We start from the raw sequence: 22,714 nt of genomic DNA on the forward strand, positions 1-22,714 counted from the left end.
GAGCCTCCATTATATCTTTGCTCTGACCCTTGACTATCGATCTAGAAACTTAATTTCCTCATTAATCTTGAACATCTTGGATGGCATTGGGGTGAGTAAATTATCAGGAAATTTTCATTTTGAGGTGAACTAATCGTTTAAGTGCAGAAAGTTGCTCCGTCTCCAGCTGCAAGAAGAAATGGAGCGCGTCACAAATGAACCGAAACTCGGTGAATACGCTACTTGCCTCACAGACATGAGAAACGGGCATTTAGAAAACTTGAAATGTCTACTTTTAAATGAACCAATTCCAATCAAAAACAAATGCTTTGATTATGTAATCCAAATGAAAGGTGCATTTCTCTCTATAGGCCCGGGTGCGTTCACTATACTGCAGAGATGATGAGTCAGCAACGTCAACTTCATCTTTGCAGCCAACACTGACTCAGAAAACACTAGTTTATTAATAAACAATTAAAATGTCTCCTTGACACATTCATAATCATTAGGCTACTTCAGGGCTGCCAACTCTCACGCATTGAGCGTGAGACTCACGCAATTGACACTTTTCACACGCTCTCACGCCACACATCCATTTTCTCACGCACAGAAAAATTGCGGAGCAAAGAGGTACTTTTAATATTAAACTAATTCTCAGCTCTTAGATTCCGTCAATTTTATTACGAAATTCAGACAAAAAATACGTTTAGCGCTTGTAAATGTGACGTGACAGATCGCTGAGCGCCTCAGTTCAAGTGCACGTGAACCGATCATCTGTTACTTTTTTATTTAAAGATGCAGTACAACTTACCGAAAGTATACATAATATCGACCAATTAGTGTTTTTCAACCACGGAAAGAGGTCAATATAACAGCAGTAGAACTATTATGTCACATAACGTTACATTTACCTCAGGAAAGCCATTTAATGACCATAGCATGTTAATTGAATCGAAAAAATAGCTAGAGAGGAGATTTTGCTGAGTACTATATATTACATATTTATTATATTTTTACTTTTGTCATTAAATAATTGTTATTATAACAAAAACTGCATTAAATTTCATTTAATTTGTTATTTTTAACCTTTAATAATACCAGCAGATTGGGCCCTCTATGTTTACAGCATTAGGTGAGATAATTTTTTAAAATAAAATTTAAAATAAATATGTATCCAAATTAGTCAATATTGAATCAAAATCGGAATCAAATCACAAGAATGGAATTGAAATCTTGAAATTTTTGTCAAGCAATAATAAAAACTGTATCCTATACCAATCATTGTACAATGTAACATGTTGTCACTAAACTTCAGAAAATTTAGTTACCAAATGTTTTGACAATCACAATTACACTTATTGTGATGCAATATTTGTTTTTACATACCCCCCCCCCCCCCCCCCAAAAAAAAATCTCACTCCAAGCTAAACTCAAAAGTTGGCAGCCCTGCTACTTTTGCCAGTGCTTTGCGGCAAGCTTTACGCGTTCGCTTGAGCGTGAGGCATATATTCTGCATCCCAGTGGCCTACATGAGTCTTTGAGTCTGTAAAAAAAAAAGTCAACAAGCTGAAAAAATAAAACCATATTTTATTTGAGGTAATATGTAATGTAATCTTGTTAAAATGGATTGCATAAAGTTGGTATCGGAAAAAGCATCGTTCAGGAACCAGTGTCGGATACCCAGCCCTAGCATCTCTTGAGTCCATGGGAGTGAGGTTTTACTCGCACAGCTCTTACTCTTAAATTAGACTTGCATCTAATTGATTATTCTCTTTAACGATGTCTTGAAACCACAGGGTTTTATTAATATGGCCTGGTAAAGACTATTATAATGTTGATGCATTGATTTCTTGTTCCTGTTTTACTTTCAGTGTTGGAACCAATCAGGGATTTCAAGAGAATCACACCTTCAGTTTCTCTGGCCACTATTCCAATGGCATTACCACTGCAATATATCATCCTGGCCACAGGTGAGACCCCCATCTCGAAGCTGTTTTTGTTGTGTGTGATTGTCACAGGGGTGTTTTTCTCTAAGAGTGAACACAAAATCAGCTGGCATAACTCAACCTTTGGATCACACTTGTGATTTGTATTATTCCCACTATACATGTTTGAAATGAATGTTTGAATTCACTTTGGCTTGTGTTTTAGGCAGTGCTTATTGTTTTTTTAAGAAAAAAATAGTGAGGACATTAGCTGCCACATGGGGGCAGTCTTTATATATTGTATAGAGGGGTGTGTGTGCATTTATTTGTATGTGCTGCTGTTCACATGTGTCTAGATCAGATTATTAGATCCCGTTCCTGTTTCATCAGCCCCTCATGGACCACTTTGGCCTCATAAGAGGGTTGAGGTGCTCTGTGTGTAATGTGTGTGTGCTTTCCTCTGACTAATGCTGCTGGTGTGTTTATCTGTTTGTCAGGTTGCTGTTGGTGGGAGGGTGTGAGTCTGGAGACATTGGTGTGTCCAGGGCGAGCCGTTGCGGGATCACAGCATGGAGGGTGTTGTCAGGGTCGCCTCACTATAAACAGGTCACCAGTTATGAGGATGACATCACTGCGGTGAGTAGGCCTTTCACGATTATGAAATTTGGCTGACGATTAATTGTCTAAAAAATAATTGCGGTTGTGCCGATTAATTGCCAGTTTTAGGGCTTTGCCGCTTAATTGTCTGTTTTAGGGCTTTGACGATTATGCCGATTAATTGTCTGTTTTAGGGCTTTGACATACATTTTTTTTGTGTGCTTCATTCATTAAATAATTGTGATGAATTTAATCCTTTGTAAGTTATCATTTTGCAGTGTAAGATTACAGTTAACACCTTTAAATATTAAATAAATGTATTCAATAGCTATGACATTTTTTAATTAAACATAGTGAGTGTATAAATCAGCAGCAAAAAGCAATTCTTGAAAAAATCTGCACAGTAATTTTATAAAATCTAAACTCGTTAATAAAAACGAATTAATATTAGTACACTTATAAAATTCATTCAGGTATTCATACATTTTATATTTGTATATATAAATGTAAAGAATTCAGAAGTATATATATTTCTATACACTGCACTACAAATAATATACAATTAAATGATGCTTATTTTAAATGTATTGTGCAGTTTTTTATAATCTTTCAGTACGCAAAACCATGATAATATGAAACGCTTCAAAACAGAGCGGCACAAAGCGCGTATGCGCATCGCGGGTGCAGAATGATGTGCAACACGGAGTTGCAGCGCTGCACAAGTGCGCATTTAAAAGTTCACGGCACAAAGCGAAGAAATGTCGAGCGCACAAATCCTAGTGTATATCTGTCTAACAACAGTTTATTGATCATTTGTTTCTTCACAGATTTAAATTCCAGTTATTGTGCGTTTGATGCCAATTCATAGTCCTTGTGATGTGTGTGTGATCTAACAGGCACACACGGTAGCGAGTCGTTTAAAAACAGTAATAAACTCCTGCAAAATGAAGTCAATTTATGCAAATTCACAGCCCTTTTATCTACAGATCAAGCATTATAATGTGAATGTATCAACCGGACGAGGCGCGCACGCACTGTTTGAATACTGAATTGAGAATGATTGACAGCCACAGAGGAGGGAAGACGAGTTTCCGTGAACTTTAATTTAATGCTGTAAATAGACTTCTGTCCCTCACATTAAGCTATGGAATGGCTTCAGATGACTTTGAATATATTGCTGGAAATCTTAATTTGTGCTTGTCTATTTATTTTGGTCCATGACTCCCCCTTGTGCACAATACAATAGAGAGCCTAAGTCCCTCCCCTCCGCTTCCGGCTCATGGGACCTTATGTCGGAAAAAATATGTATGGTAGTCAATGGCGAGAGACATGTATCATATGGCGTAACGTTACGATTATAACATAAGACTATAGAGAAAATGACAGACGTTAGCTTCAGTAAAGTTAGCTTCATTCATTGAGAGAAAAGGTATGACGTCACATGTGCGCCTTTTGGGTTTGTAGTCTTTGTAATTGCGTATTTTCTCAGTCTTATACCTCAACAGTTTTACATCAAACTGCGACTTTCTTGACTTTAAAATGTATCTTTTAAATTGACAAACATCATATGTGTAATTCAGGGCACAATTCAAACGAGATCAAAATATTTGTTGTCTCTCGCCATTGACTACCATACAATATTTTTCCGAAGTAAGGTCCCATGGTGGTCCACCGGAAGGGGAGGGACTTGAGCCTAAGTCCCTCCCCTTCCGGTGGACTACCATGGGACCTTATTCCGCGATCAACGGTTATTTAATTATCGCGACAGGGCTAGCCGTGAGTCTTTCCATACTTGTGTCAGGACCAGGAAAAGCATCCATGACACTCTTTCACAAAAAATAAAATATAATCTGGGCATCTCAGGTCTCTGATCATTGGCTTTGATGTTCTATAGTTTTCCACTGGAGAAACCTGAGTTGCCTGAGTTTCTGAAGAAAATCACTGTCTTGATGTTTCGATGTTGGTTGGTTGACAAGTGCTGGAATGCCGTTAGTAAGGTGTTTTGAGTGATTGTATTGGGTTTTATTAGGTTACTGCTAGGGGAGTAGGTTTTGCATTATTGACTTTGTATCTTTCCTCAGCAAATCCCTAACTCCAAGTATTTTCAGTGCTTGCTTTTGTATTGAATTTTATAAGAAGGTACTAACTCTTTAGTAGTTCTTGCGTTTGTATAGACTGCTCTACCCCTTAAGAAACAGACATATATCAAGGAGTAAAGACACTTCTTCACTGACTGTTGCTCAGAATATACAATCTCACATCTCTTTTTCACAAACCTGAAACCACATGCTCATTTCTGGTTCTCTAAGGCTGTAAAGGTTTTATGTAGTGAGCTCTGGAAGCTACATTGTAGGCTTAATAAGAGCTTTAATGCTAAGGCTTCTTACATGTCCAATGGTATGACTTCATGATGAGAAACTTCTAGGATGTTCTGATTGAATTGGTGGAACCTGTATTGATATTCTTCACATTTATTTAATATTCAATTATTTATTTAGCTCTTTGGCTCTTGGCTTGATATAGTGTTATTGAACGTGTGAGAGATCATCATGGTGGGTATTCAGTTTGAAAACTCACCATGATCTCTCACACACCTTAAACATGTTGCTCAAAAGTCTGTGAAAGACCAAAAAGCATCCTACGAAAAGCAAGCAACACTTCAGATTTTAAAGGTATAGTTCACCCAAGAATGAAAATTCTGTCAAAATGTACTCACCCTCATGTCATTCAAAACCCATAAGACTTTGGTTAATCGTTTAATCACAAATGAAGTTATTTTTAATAACACCTGAGAGGTGACCCTCCATAGAAAATCCAGATAACCAAAATGTAGAAGATCCCAAAAAATAGGCGTTTAAAATAAATCCATATGAATCAAGCGGTTTCAGCCAAGTCTTGTGAAGAGACACGATTGCTTTATATGATGAACAGAAGCTCAAACGTGTGTGTGATGCACAAGAACCAGTGAGGTTTGTTCTAGCATGTGACGCACACAAAAGCTTTCATGTTTACCATATGTTACGCTCCATGTATGTGTGTTTAATAATAGCCTAAATGAAATCTGTCCACCATATAAGTGATCATATTTATTTGGTTTCTAGCTGGTCCAAGTAGGTGATTAGATTGTTTGGCCCACTAGCATGTTCCAGAAACCAGTTTGATCAACTTAAGATATAGTAGTATGACCAAGTGGTAGATGGATTGTTACTGGTCCAAGTTTGTCTACCATCTTGGATCAGTTATATCCAGTTTAACCTGGATTTTTCTGGAAATTTTGCTAAAACATCAAACAAATATTAGTATGCATCCATGATATTCATGAAGGAAGTTATTAATCATCATTTCCTTTTCTTATTTAGTCCCAGAGGCGAGGATTCTTCAGGGTTCCCAGCTTTCGACTTTTCTCCAGGCGTAACAGTGAACAGGTGACTCGCATTGGTTTTTGTGTTGCCCTGTCTCTCTGGGCCACTATGACAGCAAATACAATAAAATGCCAAAGCTCAATTACATTCTGCTAAAAACTCTAAATAAACAGTGCAATGCCTAATTGAACGTGTATGTTTACTCAGGATGGCGTGTTCAGAATGAGTCTGTCTCCTGATAGCACAGTGCTGGCTGTCATCCACTTCTCTGGCAGTCTCAGTCTCTGGAATATTCCATCATTCAAACTGAGAGGCAGCTGGAAACAAGAGGAACAAGTAATAAAATCACTGTGTGCGCGTGTGCTCGATTTCAGAGACTTAAAGCTGAAGTGTGTACGATTCTGTGCCACTATTCTAATCAATGGGATTGTTAAAATCATGTTTTTTTTTAAACGGGCTTCCCAAACACTTTGCTTGCCTGCCATTGGTTAGACAATCAAATAGTCACACCCCTAAACGCACACCTCTGTCTGCAATTTTCGTTTCATGCTGAGTCTTTCTTTAAAGGTGTGCTACTCAGCAATTTGTTACGCAGACACCTAGTGGTGTGCATGCAAAAGTGTACTTTTTCTATTTGGAGTTTTCAGTGTGAAAACTACTCGCACTATGTAAAGTACAAAACGTAATGGAATAGTGCATAAGTATGCAAATTGGGACACACCTAGAGATTTTAGCTAGTTATGTGATTCCAAGATGGCCGCCCCCATTAGGTGACCCTCATGTAGAATAAAACCGCTTTTGATTACTGATATGACTGAAGTCTTCATTTCATGAGTGTACATCATTTTAAAAATAATTTCTTAATGTTTTTTAACATTTCATTGTGTAAAACTTGGGCAAAAAGCTTGGAGAGAAGAAATTATACATTTCAGCTTTAATATCGCTTTCCAGGGCACAGCTTGAAATGAACACACCTTTTAACAATATGTCATAAAATGATTTGTTTGTTCTTGTCTATGCATGCTTGTGCATCTTTGTTTCTCTTTGTAGCACTTGAAGTTCAAACTTCTGATGTCATGTTGCTACGTTCCTCTGATTTACCCACCACTTTAGAAACAAAACCTCTCCCTGCTATCCCCTTTTACCCTCTCTCCCTTGCTCTTTCTTTCCTTTAGCCGGGATTTGACGAGATCAACCCGGAATGGAAGACTTCGCTGGAGAAGAGAAAGAAGATAAAAGGTAGCCGGACCCTCAACTATGGACGTGTATCTACTCCTACACTTACCTAGCACTATTAATTATGTAGTGAGTCCAGACAGAAGGGGTGGGAGGGAGAAGAATGCTTTAATAAAACCCTGCGTCTTGTGTCTTTGCGGAGAGGCGTTAAATTCAGGCAGTGACATTTTGATTGTGGGTTTAGATCACACGTTTTCATAAAGCTTGTCTTTCCGCTTGTCCTCGGTTTGTGCTTTCTTTTCTGTTTCCTCTTTGAAAATGATGTTTCTAAATCATATATCACGTTTAGCTGTGGAATGGTGACTTTTAAATGAATGAATGTCTTTGAAATGTTTTATTTATGATATTCAGATTTGTTTTCCTGTGGTGTTGTTCTCCACACCTGTCTCTCTCCTCAGATAAAGAGCAATATCAGTCTCTGTTAGATGTGAGCTGGTGGAGTGAGACCGCTTTGATTTTAGCCCGCTGTTCTGGGGCCCTCACTGTGTCTTCTGTGCGGACACTCAAAAACCTTCTCGGGAAGTCCTGCGAGTGGTTTGAACCCTCACCGCGAGTCACCTCAGCCCATGATGGGGGATTCCTCAGTTTGGAGGTGTGTGTTTCTACACGTATCAGTTTTAACCAGTGTCAAATTTTGAATATTCCTGATATATTTGTGATGATTTTGATGGTGGTATAAAATTGAGAAACATTAATCTTTTGTTTTCACTCTAGCAAAGTTAAATTGATTTCAGAAAAAAATTATTAATCTCCATTGCAATGAATTAACTCAACTTGAAATATTGACAATTTTCATATATTAGTATGTTTTAGTATTTCATATGATTTAGTAAATTATATATGTATTTAAATATTGTCGTTTTATTGGTACATAAAATGAATAAGTATCATTCTCCTATTAATATCCTATAATTTAAAAAAAAAAAACTGTGAAAAAACATGCATTATTAATTTTAGTTAGTTTTGGATTGTCATCCTGCTTAAGTCCTCTCCCTAATAATACAATATTTAATAATTTTAACATGGATGCATTACATTTTACCAAAAGTGACAGTAAAGAGCATTACATTCATTGTTACATTTTTTTTTTTTTTTTTTTTTTTTAAATAAATGCTGTTATTTTGAACTTTTTATTCATCAAAGAAACCTGAAAAAAGCTCCAGATCAGTGACACTATGCCATAACAGCAATAAATCACATTTTAAAATGTATTTGGAAAGAGATAAAAGTTATTCTAAGTTGTTTTGTTTTGATCAAATAAATGCAGTCTTGGTGTGCATAAGAAACCACTTTCATAAACATTTTAAAAACTCTTCCTGACTCAAACTTTTGAACTGTAATATAATATAATATAATATAATATAATATAATATAATATAATATAATATAATATAATATAATATAATATAATATGATATAATTAGGGCTGTCAAAATTAACAAATTAATTAATACAAATATTCAATGCAATTAACGCAGCATTCTTTTTTCAATATTTTTACAATATACAAACATATAAAAAACTTTAATGTTCTGTGCGATTAATCGAGATTAATTTCAGAAAAAATTGTGATTATTTTTTTTAACGATTGACACAACATAACATAACATAACATAACATAACATAACATAACATAACATAACATAACATAATTAGGGCTGTCAAAATTAACAAATTAATTAATACAAATATTCAATGCAATTAACGCAGCATCCTTTTTTCAATATTTTTACAATATACAAACATATTAAAAACATTAATGTTCTGTGCGATTAATCGAGATTAATTTCAGAAAAAATTGCGATTTAATTAAAAAATTGTAATCAATTGACACCACATAATATAATTATAATATAATATCATTCATCAGTCCTTGTGACAACATGCTTCTCCATCCAGAATGCAGTCTTTCATTCGTAGCCACTGATGGCAGTAATTACTTTTGTAAAGGAAGTCGTGTTATTCAGACACTCTCTCTCTATCTTCAGGCCATCATCATAAAAGTGCTTTACCGCTCCTCATCCTCTGATAAGAAAAAAACTCATCTCTTCCGTCTCCACCTCATTGTTTTTTGACGCTTTGCACTGATGTAAAGCTCTCACAGCTAGAGAGATGTGAACCTGGAGGCGAGTACAGAGGGATGGGAAAGGAGAGTGAGAACATTAGAGAGATGTCGGGTTTTATTCTGGCTGTATGTTCGGTTGACGGTTTCCTCACTCCATAGGGAAATGCAGCACCCAGCTGCGGTGCCGACTGTGTGAAGTTTGTTTGATAGATTTTGCAGTGAGTGAGAAAGAGAGAAACAAACAGGTAGAGCCAGGAAAATGTGTTTGTGTCCTGAAGAAACAGGGTTTGTTAGACTTCCAAGTCAATAATCAAAATCATCTCATTTTGTTTTTTCTAAAATAATCGAAGGATTGTTCTGGGAAACTTTCTTCAAGGTTTTGTTGTCCGTCCTGGGGTCAGCCAACCAAATCTTTTTAATCTCTTTCTTTTGATCCCTTTGTCCTCTCAGTGTGAGGTAAAGCTGGCCCATAAGCGTTCTCGTCTGGAGAGCAGCGTGACGGGTGAAGAGGACGATGGAGAGGATGACTCCGACTCGGATGAAGAGACCTCGGCGAAGGCACGTTATTTTGGATATGTGAAGCAGGGCTTGTACTACGTGACTGAGATGGAACGTTTCGCCCCTCCCAGGAAACGGCCGCGCACCGTCATCAAGAACTACCGCCTGGTCAGCCTGAGGTCCACCACGCCAGAGGAGCTCTACCAGAGGAAGGTGGGTTACTATAACAACCTGACGGAGTGGAACCGCCCACTTGTCCAAACTTAAAGGGGTGGTTGAATATGATTTCACTTTTCTAACTTTAGTTAGTGTGTAATGTTGCTGTTTGAGCATAAACAACATCTGCAAAGTTACAACGCTCAAAGTTCAAACCAAAGGGAGATATTTGCTTTTAAAGAAATCGCTTTTTAAGGACTACAACAAACGGCTGGTAGAGACTACACAAGCTTCCTCCCGGGTTAGTGACATCACTAACCCTAAAATTTACATAAACCCCGCCCCTGAACACGGATTATAGATTATCAAGACAGAATATGCTAATCAATGACTAGATAACTACACATCAGCTACATAAATTCATCAACTAACCATTCAGAAATGTCCTGTTGCTTCTACATGTTGTCACTTCTTGAGTCTCTCCATCTTTGACTGAATCCGGTTTGAACATAAAAGGCTAAAAGTTTTAGAAAATTTCAGTGCATGTCTGTGTGAGTGCAAGCTGTTGAAGCTCCGCCCCCTGTGCTGAGAGCAGCAGCTCATTTGCATTTAAAGGAACAGACACAAAATGGTGCGTTTTTGCTCACCCTCAAAAAGTGACAACTTTGACATGCTATATAAAAATATCTGTGTGGTGTTTTGAGCTAAAACTTCACACACACACTCTGGGGACATCAGAGACTTATTTTACATCTTGTGAAAAGGGCATTATACCACCCCTTTAAAATGTAAGAGATAGTCATTATAATGACAGAATGACTGTAGAATTGCTCTGCTTATCATAAAGAACTCTCCAAATAAATAAACATCTGGACATTAACTATTGATTGTGAATTATTTTATAATCTTAACTGTATGTCATCTTAAAGCTTCCCCTATGAAAAAAAACGTCCAAAATGTATGAAACAAGATGAGCACTGCAACAATATTAGTGCAGTCTTGTTTTGGGTTCAAGGCTGTGTACTTATCAGCTTTAATCATAGACTGTAAAAAAAAAATATGGACGTAGTGTCCATGATGTCACCCGTAGGTTTCTGAAGAGCATTTCTGAAGCCCAAAGTGGGCGGAGCCAGCCGTCGCCATCTTGGCAGCGCGTCACCGCGCGTCACTCCTGGATAACCGAAACTGGGCAAAGAGGCGGGATTAGCTGAGGTGACATGACAGCTAACAGACAAACGGCTAGTAGTGACACCGGCGGCAATCCACCTGTCACTCAAGTGGCCACGCCCTTAATTATGCAGAACTTAAAAGGCTTAATAGAATTTAAACGGATGAGTTATAAAAAAATTCACCCCCTCACAATTGTCATAAAGGGCAAAATTAGCTATATAGACCAAAACTACTTTTTGTACCAGGCTGTAAACTTTTATTTTTTTTCTGCTGTAAAGTTGGGCATTTTAACATGAGGGGCTTATGTTTTTGTTTGCCATTAAAATAGCCATAGACAGTATATATAAATATAAGGGTTTTCACAAGAATAACAATTCACATTACGTGACCGAGTGGTCTAGGAAGATTATGTAGACCTTGAAGATTACCAAGCACAAGCTCATTAATATTTATGAGCACAGCATTTTACATATAGTGACATCTCAACGCTCCCATCTTCAGCCTCTTGCTTTTAAAACTCAGTCCTTGCTTACACTCAGAAGAATGAACTGTGGAATAAAAGCGAGAGAAAGATGAATGTGAATTGGGTGAAATAAAATATGCCAACCTCAAAGTTACAACAGCATTTTGTGAGATACCTCAGATCCTTATAGATTTACTTTGTGCTGTAATATTAACAGGCAATAACAGTTTTGTGAGTCTTAGACGGACCATTAATAAGACGTAGAGGTTTATCTGGTGGGTGTGTTTGTGTTCACAGATTGATAACGAGGAGTATGGAGAGGCTCTCTCTCTGGCTCAAGCGTATGGTCTGGATTCGGATCTCGTCTATCAGAGACAGTGGAGAAAATCGACCGTCAGCATCGCTTCCATTCAGGACTACTTGGTAGGAGTCATTCTGTAACCACAATATTTGTAACATTGAAACAACCCATGAAACACTTGTTTTCCAGTGAGAATGACACAAAAAACAAAGCACTGTGGTTGTTGAAAATGTGAAAAATTGACTAAACTGAACATTTCTGACTAAAATTGGTGTTTAGTATAAGTAGGTCTTAAGTATTTTCTTTTTTCCCCCCACAGAGTAAGATAAAGAAAAGATCATGGGTGCTGCATGAGTGTGTGGAGAGGGTCCCAGAGAATGTGGATGCAGCCAAAGAGCTCCTGAAGTACGGCCTGAAAGGAACCGACCTTGAAGCATTGATCGCCATCGGGGATGGAGAAGACCGGGGCAGGTGTGTGTGATTCACTCACACAGATCTACAGATTTGCAGATCTCCTCTTTGGCTGTTTGTTAACCAGGATGTATCTTGCGTAGATTCATCTTGCCAGGTGATTTGGACTTGGATGATGCTTCATATGAAGACTTCTTGTCCATGGAGGAAGAGATGGAGCAAAGAAAAGAGAGAGAAGCCAAGAAGAGACAGGAGCTCCTCAAGAAAGTGGAATTTAGCAAGTAGGCACACACACACACACACACACACACACACACACACACACACACACAAACTCGGTTTCGCGTCTCGGTATCTTTGTGGGGACTCTCCATAGACGTAATGGTTTTTATACTGTACAAACTGTATATTCTATCCGCTTACACTAAACCTTCCCATCACACAAAACGTTTTTATATTTAGTTTACAATTTAGTTTGTTTATTAATCAATTTTCCTCATGGGGACTGCTGGCTGGTCCCCACAGAGTAGGTGCCCTCAGGTTTTACTGTCCTTGTAATTTAATATAAACCTACACACACACACACACACACACAGCTTAAATGAATGCGTACATTTATAACATTTATTTATTCCAACTTTTAGGAGTACAGAGCTTTCTGATGCCTTTCAGCCCAAAAATTATAATCCCCTTGAGAGGGAATGAAATATGAAGGCAGCGAATCATTTTCATGAATAAAAATCCATTTTATACTATTTAAGGGAAATATTTTATGGAGTTAAAATAATTAAACAAATAATTGTCTTTTAATTTGTCACTGTATTAAAGCAAAGAAAATTATTAAAATATTATCTTGGAAATTATTTACTTGAAATATTTTTGAATGATGCATTGCTGGGTCTGTATTTTGTTTCTGTCCACTATTTATTATTTTTAGATGTATAAACTTAGTTTGTAGATTAATTTATTTGTGGATAAATTGGTAAACAAATCAATGTACAGATACAGTTTTGATTAATCTAACTGTATAAACCGAAATGGAAACATTTTAGAATTTTTGAAAGTGTTCTGAAGTACCTTTATTTGGTATTAAAAACATAAAATATTATGTTAAACATAAATAACTTAACTTTTTTAATAACAAATTTTCCATAGACCTTTGTGGCGCCCTGGGGATCCTCGCACCCTAGTCTGAAAACTAGCACTCACTAGCATATAGATGGTACTAAAAGCCACAAAACTCATATTTAAATTCCATGGCATCTTCAAAAGTTGGACTATTTTAAATTTGACTTAATAACTTTTTAAAACTGAATTATCCTGAATAGTTTTACCGTGCAATCTGCCCAAGAGCTAAAGCACAGCATGCTCTCAGCACGCTAATTAAAGCACCACCACTAAAATGTAATGATAAAAAGAAAGAAAGAAAGAAAAAAACTTGCAGATAAACTAGTCGACCTCACTAATGCGCTAGTTGGTTGTTGGATATGACCCACCCCTAGTGGATGTCTTCATAAAGCTCATGAGGAAGTTCAATTCAGTGGAAGAGATCTTGGAGACAACACAGATGGGAAGGGAGAGAAAGAGCGGGAGACAGATAAAGAGAAGCGAGAGGAAGAGGTGTAGGATAAAATTAAAGCCGTTTATAGATTTATTTCTAATCTGCATAAGGTAATTTATGCCTCTGTTGTGCTTTGCCCAGGAGGCCCTAATGAAAGAGCCCTCGGTTGAACACAAATTACGAACGCTCACACACTCGATAGGGTGGAGGGAGGAAGATATAAACAAAAAAAATCATAGATTGGCTAACATTTGCTGTAAACACTGCACTAATCAAAACACACTTGTTTACACACAGAAAAAATTGCCCAAGTAATTTTTCATAGCATAACTCAGTTAAACGCGCGCACACACACTTCTCTTCATGCATATCACACAGAACTGTATCTAATTTGCACTTAATTACTGTACGCTTCCACCAGCGGTTTGACACCAGAGTGTGTGTGTTTGTGTGTTTACTCCTCAGGCTGTTTGTTTTTATGCAGTCAGCATATTTAATGTGTATGTTAATATGGCTGTTTATGAGTGTCTGTCTGTCTGTATGATGCATGATGTCCTTTTCACTCCATCGAAGGAGAGAAAGAGCGATTGACCGAGAGAAAACCAATAAAAAAAGGGGAAATGGTGGCGGGACAGATAGAAAAAGAGAAACAAAGGCATTTAGCGAGCGAAAGAGAAGATAAAAGCGATGAAGAAAGAAGATAAAGAGTGACATAGACAGGCACATCAACATTGAGAAAGAGAGAGCGACTCTAATGGGGTGCACTTCAGTTTCTCCTGACATTCAGCTGTGGTAATGCAACAGCACAAAAGACAATCATCATTCTGTTAATTTCTTTTTAACTACGCCACCATTATAGCAATGGGCTAGTATCGATCAGACGGCTGGGTTTAGTTGAAGAGGTGTGTGTGTGTGTTTGTTAGAAAGCAATAGAAAGTTCAATGCTCTTCTTCTTTTACCATCACAGTTACATATTTTGATAGTGATTCCCCTTAACAATGTCTGCCTGTCAATCAGGCTTCAGTCTTGCAGCGATAGATGACACCGCCTGCAGTTAATTCAGCTGCAGCACACACTGCTTTCAGATCTACTGCCGTTTTCAAGACCATTTCAGCCTTATGTGTGCTGCCTTTTTAAAACCTAGTTTATAAAATGTAAAATAAAAAGGGAATGGGGGTCTGAGACCACTAGTGACAATGCTTCTGTTTTGCTGTATTTTTCTTTGCAAATTATATTATCAGCATAACAATCTGAGTAATAGTTTTTGAGACTTACTGAAGACATTATCGCATATCACAAGCACTGTACATTATATTACTGAATCTATGGTCAAATTAAACCATTATGTTCAGGTTTTGCTTAATGAAAACTAAATCTTTTTTGTTAAATACCATGTAAAAGTGATATAAATGAATAATTCATTTATGTGAAAATCTTTTGTAATTTTGACTTCAGATGTAGTTATTTAGATTTATTGTTCATAATTTGTAACCCTAACCATTTCATATGTTTCTGACTAACAAATGCCAGATCCCTGGGTTCGAACCTCCCAGGTTCACTTGAAAGCTGCATAAAGTTATTTAAAAAGCTGGAACAAGATATCATGATATTTTTCCTTTTTGCCAGCAACATGACCTGTTTGTAAACATGTTTGCTCTGAAGATTTCACTGACCGTTCAGTAATCATGGTAACATTGACCTGTTTAGCTGTGATTGGTTGTTTCTTTATTACAATTTGCATGCTGAATTATGATTGGTCTTTTTATCCATATTTATTGTTGATTAGTCTCTCTCTCACCATTTCTCCCACTTTATTTGGGCTTACACTTTTTCTAACTATCATTTGACCTTAGTTAAATTAGCATTAAAATGTCTGAAATCTATCTATCTATCTATCTATCTATCTATCTATCTATCTATCTATCTATCTATCTATCTATCTATCTATCTATCTATCTATCTATGTAAGTTTATAAAAACTTAAATATCTTATAGTATTTCAGGTCTTAGATATTGTCTTCAATTTAAGGCTAGAAAGTCTCAAGAGCCTCAAACTCTTAAGTTAAGTGGGCTTTGAGGCAAAAATGCAGTGTTGCTTGAAATTAAGTGACGCATCGCATCAGTACCACCTTAGATATTTTGTCAATTAGCATGTGTCTTGTTAATTGCTCTATTGATGTGGTGTTTTAAACTGTTTCTGTGATTAAGCTCCACTATTTAATGACTTTTTGTTTTGTTGGAATATTGGTCCGAATTTAAGACAATAAGTATTAAGGCATTAAACTGCTGTATATTTAGTAAGTAATGTTAGTAATTTCAAGCCAGTGCACCTTTTTTCATAACTACATTTTATCCTGCGACAAATCAATAGCCAATTCCTTTTCTCCTCTCTAAAACAGCCTGCTATGCAATCATGACTTTTTTTTTTACACATCCTTAAATGGTTCTAATAGTTTTAATTTTATTAGATTTTTTTTAAGTTTGATGTTGTCAATAGTCGGTATGTAACGTTTTGACTCTTTAAAGATGAGCGACCTTCAGCACACTAGTTTTTAAGTGGACTGACAGCAGCGTACCAATGCTGCGCGCTTTTAAAATGCTTCTTCTACAGTCAAGCTATGCGTAAACCCTTGACACGGCATTGAATTCTGCTTTAGTTTCATTACAATCAGTAAGTCTGAAATAGAATTGCTCTAGAGTGTGGAGGCTTGAAAAAGAAGTGCTCTAAGCTTTCACAGGCGAGTGTGTTTATGCCTAGGCTATTCTTTCAATCTTCTTTTATCATGTTTGCATGGCGATAACATCCTGCAGTTCAATATTCTCCCCCAGTCCGATGATCTGTCCGTGTGTGCGGGTCTCATTCGCATACAACGGGATGCTCAGGTTTCCGCAGTAATGCGGGGAGAATGAGATGAGATTGTAATTGCCTTCTGTGGATTTTCACGCTGACTGATACACGCGCGCGCTCGCATGGGCATCCAGGCAATCAGGCAGCGGTCGCCTCACATTAGCCTGTCTTTGATGACCTAATCTGGGTCTATAATGGCTCACTACCCTTTCAGCACTGTTTCGTCCGCTTTTTTCCTTCAATCTCAAATTGTCCCATTCATCCGTATTTCCTTGTAATGCCTTTCATTATATCTGTAAGCCTCTGCATACATGTCTGTCAAACCCTCCACCCCTCCCCCAGAGAGTGTGAAGCTTTATTTCATTCCACCGTTTTCATGGATATTAGTGGTGGCTCTCTGAAGTAGATGTGTGCTGATAAGCTCCAGATAAGACTGTGTTTGCATGTTTAATCTCATTGATGTCATGTTCTTTCAGACTGACTCTAGAGCAGAAGGAGCTCTGCAGAAGTAGACTGAAGCTTCTCTGCTATCTGGACCGCTTGGCCACTTATGAGGTAACACTCTCCAAACTTGTACTTTTGTATTAAATAAAGCTTTAAACTTCCATAATTTGGGTTTAAAAGGGAGATATCATGGAAAAAAGGATTTCCCTTGCTCTATGCAGAAACCTTTTACAATGCAAAGTTTCCTCCCCAGTCCAAACAGACCAAAGCTAAGCTGCAAGAACAGCTCATTCAAAAGTCATAATTTTAATTACATCACCTTAACCTACCTAATTTACATATTAAACACTTATACTACCCTAATTTACTTATCAGTATACATAATCCAAAATGAACACTTATCGCTCTGATAGTTTATCAAGGATGCTTTTTTCCCCCTTCAAAACTCTGTGGCAACACACACTACAAAAAAGACTTCTCAAGGAGTTTTTAATTAGTCTTTTTGGACTAATTAAAAAATCTGTAGAACAAGATAAATTGACTTGAGAAGCACTGCATAAAATAGACTTGTTTTCAGAGATTGTACTCCGGATATAGTTGCATTTGTTAAAAAAAAATGTTTTACTTTTTTATACTTAAAATTAAAAAAAATTAGATATTTTAACTGGGGAAAAAAACTTGATAAGAATTGTATTTTTGTGTTGCATGTGAGCTGTTACTCGCATTAAGCCACCAATACAAGTGTTTCAATGTTTTTATGAGAGATTTGACATTATGTAATGGCTATACTAATAATAATGTAGTAATATGTGTACATACATATTATACATAGTATACTATGTGACACTATCCACAAGGGGGGGGAATGGATAAATATTTATGTTCAATAAATTTTTCCCAATTCACACACTTTTGGCAGATAGTTAATTTTTTACCCTGTCAACATCTATTTAGTATTCAGCATCTGTCATTGTAATCCCTTGATGTGATTTATGCTGGCATGTGGGGGCTAGCCAATTATAACCAAGGTAATTTCCATATAGAAGTCTTAAAGGCACAGTAACAAAAACAGCCTGCTTAATTCTAAGGATCAAAGGGTGTCATTTCAAACTAGGCTGACTTTGACGTTTTTATTGCAGAAATGTTGATCATTTATGAATTGATAATAAAATGAAGCAAACCACCTACCACCAACCATTCTGAAACCATATATCCACAACAAATGTTGTGACTTTGATTTAGATAGTCATTTAAATTATCTAAATAATTTCCTCTCGTCTTTTTATGAATAAAGTGCTCACATGTGTGTTCATATTTTAATGCTTTGTTGCAATCTAAAAGTCATCAGCAGGAGTCTACTGTTTCATCCTATCGCATAGATAATGTCCTGCTCGTACTGTGATGGATGGCCTTTGTCAGGGTCTTCATGTGTAATTGATTTCTATGGGAATAGTTCTGAATGTAACCAGACCACTGAGACATTAAACACACACGTGCACACACATACACACGGCGGCCCTGTCAACTTAAAGGCTGTAATTGTAAATGTCAAAGTGATAAATGTCAGCAGTGTGGACTGGGAGGATTTACCTCAGACATACACACGTGAGACCCTCTCCTGAACTCTCATGTTTGTTTTGCTTTCTTTCTCTCTGTCTCCTCTTTTATGTTCTGCAGGAGATCCTGGGTGGACCTCATGCGGCAGAGCAGCGATTTGATGCTGAGTTTTTCAAGAAGTTCCGCAATCAGAATATTGTTCTGTCAGCAAGAACATACGCAAGGGTAAATCTCTCTTCCTTTGTTCTCCGTCCATGACATGAGTGTGAGTATGAGCGTCCTGCGGCGTGAGTTATAGTCACCATTTCACTGTTTTGTGGATAAGTGTGTGCGCCCTCACCAGCGTGTGGCGTAAAATATGGATTCCCCTCATATTCTGAGAGTATTTTAAAGTGTAATGTTTGAAATATGGTCACCTGCCCAATGCAAAGGCTTCTGGTTCTTTGTAAAGTTGGATATATTACTGCAGAGCATAAAGCTGTCCATAGTTAGTTCCGTCTCATAAATCGTCTATTAATTAATTATCTCTATCAATCGTGTTCCTCTCATCTCGTCTCTTTCTCTCCCAGGAGAGTAACGTGCAGGCATTGGACATTCTCTTCACTTACCACGGCTCAGAGATGCTCCAGCACCGGCTCGCAATTCTCTGCAATTTCCCAGAAACCACCTCTCCTCATGAGTACTCCGACCTTCTGCCTAAGGCAGGGTAAGAATTACACATTAGAAGATACCAATCTTCCATGAACAGGATAAACAAAACCCACATAAATCTTTTTGAAAGAGCCTAACGGGAAAAGGTCATTTTTAGATGACGGGTCTACTGAAAGAGGTTATTAGGTTCTGTCTGCTTTATGACTGAATTAGGTGCTAGTTTAAAGCAGGTTGGTTATGTAAATGAGACATTTTGCAGTGAACTTTATCCATATGTGCTTTAAAATAACTTGAAATAACTGTAGGCTGAAGTTACCTGCAGACTCTGGGCTAAAAATAAGTTCTGCTCAGCTTCCTGAAGGGATATGTACACTAGTACTTTTCAAAAGTTTAGGGTTGTTAAGATTTTTTAAAAATGTTTTTAAAAGAAGTTATGCTCACCAGACATTTGATCAAAAACAAAAAAAACAAATCCGTAATATTGCAGTTGCTAGGCGTCTTATAGACTACCTCCTAGAGAATTAATTTATTGACACTTCAGTTGAAAGGAGGAATCCTGAAGGTACCAGGGTGTATAGAGCACACAGGTGTGGTGACCAGCTGATCATGGAGGTCCGGGAGAGCAAGGGGGATCTGGTGGCGCTGTGGTGGGACTTTGCAAACGCCTATGGATCCATACCTCACAAGCTGGTAGAAGTGGCTCTGAACCGGTACCATACCCCAGCCAAGTTCATGAACCTTATCTTAGACTACTACAACGGTTTTAGCCTAAGATTCTCCTCTAGGTCCACTACTTTGGAGTGGCATGAGCTCAGGAAATGAATTATCACTGGATGCACCATTTCAATTATCCTTTTCGCACTTGCCATGAACATGCTAGTGAAGTCTGCAGAGGAGCACTGTAGAGGTCCCCTCTTAAAGTCTAGCGTCCGACAACCATCGATTAGGGCACCTAATAGTGACAATAGCATCTGTCCCAGGGAGTAGATGGATCCTGAAGAGCTCATGACCTGGGTGTACATGAGCTTCAAGCTGGAAAAATCCAGATCCCTGGTGTTGAAGAAAGGAATGATCACCGACAAATTCTGCTTCACGCTTTGCAACACTCAGATACCATCCATCATGAAAAAAATAGATGGTAGCCTGGGGAAGATGTTCGATTTTAGCCGCCTTAGTTTAAAAGGTCCCGATCTCCACAATGGAGGGCTTTGAGAGGAGGATCAATAGGTTCATACAGAAGTGGCTGGGACTACCTTGAAGCCTGAGCAGCATCGCCTTATACGGGTGAAACAACAAGCTGAAACTCCCCATCAACAGCCAGGGAGGAAGGACAGGAGATCTCAGCTCCAAGATGAGGTACAAGAATCGTTTGAGAAAGTGCGAGCCAGCAGGATGTTTGGGATGCGGCAGCAGGGAGACTGGACAAGGTGGAAACAAGTAGTACAACGTAATATCACCTGGGCTGAGCTCTGGAAATCCAAGCATCACCAAATAAAATACTTAATCCAGGCTGTCAAGGATGTAGTACCAAGCCCGTCCAACTTGTTTTGCTGGGGGAAGGCAGAGTCACCAACTTGCCCTCTGTGCCTGAAAAGAGGGACACTGCAACATATCCTCAGCAGGTGTTCAAAAGCACTGAGCGAGGGGTGCTATCGTTGGCGTAATGACAAATTCTTGAAAGCCATTGCAGACAACATCTCCAGGGGGATCATCCACTGCAAGCGCCTACGCTCAGTGGAGAAGACCATCACTTTTGTCAGGGCTGGGGAGAAGGTATCACCAGCAGTTAGGACCACCTCATCTGGCCTGCTAACAACAGCACAGGACTGGGAGCTGAAAGTCGACCTGGGGAAGCAACTTAAGTTTCCAGAAACTGTTGCCATAACATCACTAAGGCCAGATATGGTGCGGATCTCAGAATCCTAGCAGATTATCCTTACTTGCAGTTTCCTGGGAGGACCGTATAGATGAGGCCAATGAGAGTTAGGCTACGTTTACACGTGGCCGGCTATTTTCATAAAAGGACATTTCATCTCTCCGTTTTCAAAAATAACATTGTGCACACCTGTCAGTTTTCAGAAAAGTGTTAGTTTACACGAACCCGTGTATATGCCGTCAAGAGCAGTGTAACGAGAAGCTCAAGCTCACGTTAGCCAATCAGAATCCCGAAAATAGTCACATACTGTGACGTCGGCTCCCTAAAACTCAGTTTTTTTCAGTTTACATGCAAACGAAGTTTTCCAAAATCTCCACTCTGGCCGGAGTTTTTAGAAAGAATCGTTTTCAGACGCGAATTCTCCATTTGTAAACGAAAGGCACAAATGAAGGGAAATGTCTCAGTTTTTCTAAATAACCATCTACGTGTAAACGGGGCCTTAGAGAACCAAGTACATCAAGCTAGATCAAGAGTGCCGAAGTAATGGCTCGCAAGCAAGGTGCGAGCCCACTGAGGTAGTAGCCCAGTTGCTCTGCAGGGCCTATAATTTGCTGGGCATCAAGGGGGCCAGTTGACAAAGGGGCACAGAAGCAGAGGCATTTGCTTTAAGATTGCTCTGGGTCAGGAGAGGAGAGCTGTGGGTGGGGTAGTGCTACCTGGAAACAAGTCGGGACTTGATCAACCCCCGGCTGGGTCGCCTGGGTGAGGGTGTCTGATTGTTGGAAGACCCGAAAGACCCGTTGACCCCAGGAAACATCACTGATGATGTGTCCAGGTGCATCACATGGTGATGTATGCTAAAAGTAGAAATATTACTACAATTTAAAATTACTGTTTTCCAATTTAGTATATTTTAAAATGCAATTTATTAATGTGATAGCAAAGCTGAATATTCAGCTGCCATTACTCCAGTCTTCAGTGTCACATGATCCTTTAGAAATCATTTTAATATGCCGATTTAATGTTCATAAAAAAATTCTTATTTTTATCATCTTACATCGTATTTTGTAGAAACCGTGATGTTTTTTTTTCTTCCGGATTCTTTGCTGAATAGAAAGTAAAAAAAAAACAGTTTTTATATGAAATAAAAATCTTTTGTAACATGGTTTTTCCTGTTTTTACATTTTTTTTTAATTAAATGTAATGAATCCTTGCTGAATCAAAGTATTTGTTTCTTTTAAAAAAAAGCGTACTGACTCAAAACTTTTGAATGGTAGTGTGTGTGACTATATAAGGATTGTCAAAATTAATGCATCAAATCATGTGATTAATGTTTAATGTAGTTAATTTTTAGTTCTAATTTTAATGACATTAACATACCTTAATGTCTGTATTCTAAAATAAAAAAATGTTTACAAACTTACCGACGCGCACAAACATGCACAAAAGTCTCCCGTTAATCAGCAAATTATTATGAAAGACCCTCTTTATGGTTAAGTTCTTAAAGGGTTAGTTCACCCAAAAATGAAAATTCTTTCAGTAATTACTCACCCTCATGTTGTTCCAATCCCGTTTTGTTCATCTTCGGAACACAAATTAAGATATTTTTGATTA

At 37.9% G+C, this 22,714-nt stretch overlaps 1 protein-coding gene across 2 annotated transcripts in view; it reads left to right on the forward strand.

Annotated features, from left to right (window-relative positions):
- Positions 1-22,714, forward strand: part of nbas (NBAS subunit of NRZ tethering complex) — a 191,255-nt gene that overhangs the window by 17,727 nt on the left and 150,814 nt on the right. For both annotated transcript variants that reach the window (XM_084090565.1, XM_084090566.1), the window contains exons 9-21: positions 1,851-1,949; positions 2,402-2,540; positions 5,861-5,926; positions 6,071-6,199; positions 7,039-7,102; positions 7,498-7,691; positions 9,615-9,875; positions 11,749-11,874; positions 12,072-12,223; positions 12,307-12,444; positions 17,049-17,127; positions 18,694-18,798; positions 19,143-19,279. In XM_084090565.1, the coding sequence (XP_083946691.1) occupies positions 1,851-1,949; positions 2,402-2,540; positions 5,861-5,926; positions 6,071-6,199; positions 7,039-7,102; positions 7,498-7,691; positions 9,615-9,875; positions 11,749-11,874; positions 12,072-12,223; positions 12,307-12,444; positions 17,049-17,127; positions 18,694-18,798; positions 19,143-19,279 (1,689 nt within the window). The remainder of the gene's footprint in view (positions 1-1,850; positions 1,950-2,401; positions 2,541-5,860; positions 5,927-6,070; positions 6,200-7,038; positions 7,103-7,497; positions 7,692-9,614; positions 9,876-11,748; positions 11,875-12,071; positions 12,224-12,306; positions 12,445-17,048; positions 17,128-18,693; positions 18,799-19,142; positions 19,280-22,714) is intronic.

Source organism: Abramis brama (assembly GCF_963993115.1).
Source record: "Abramis brama genome assembly, chromosome: 18".
Lineage (NCBI taxonomy): Eukaryota > Metazoa > Chordata > Actinopteri > Cypriniformes > Leuciscidae > Abramis > Abramis brama.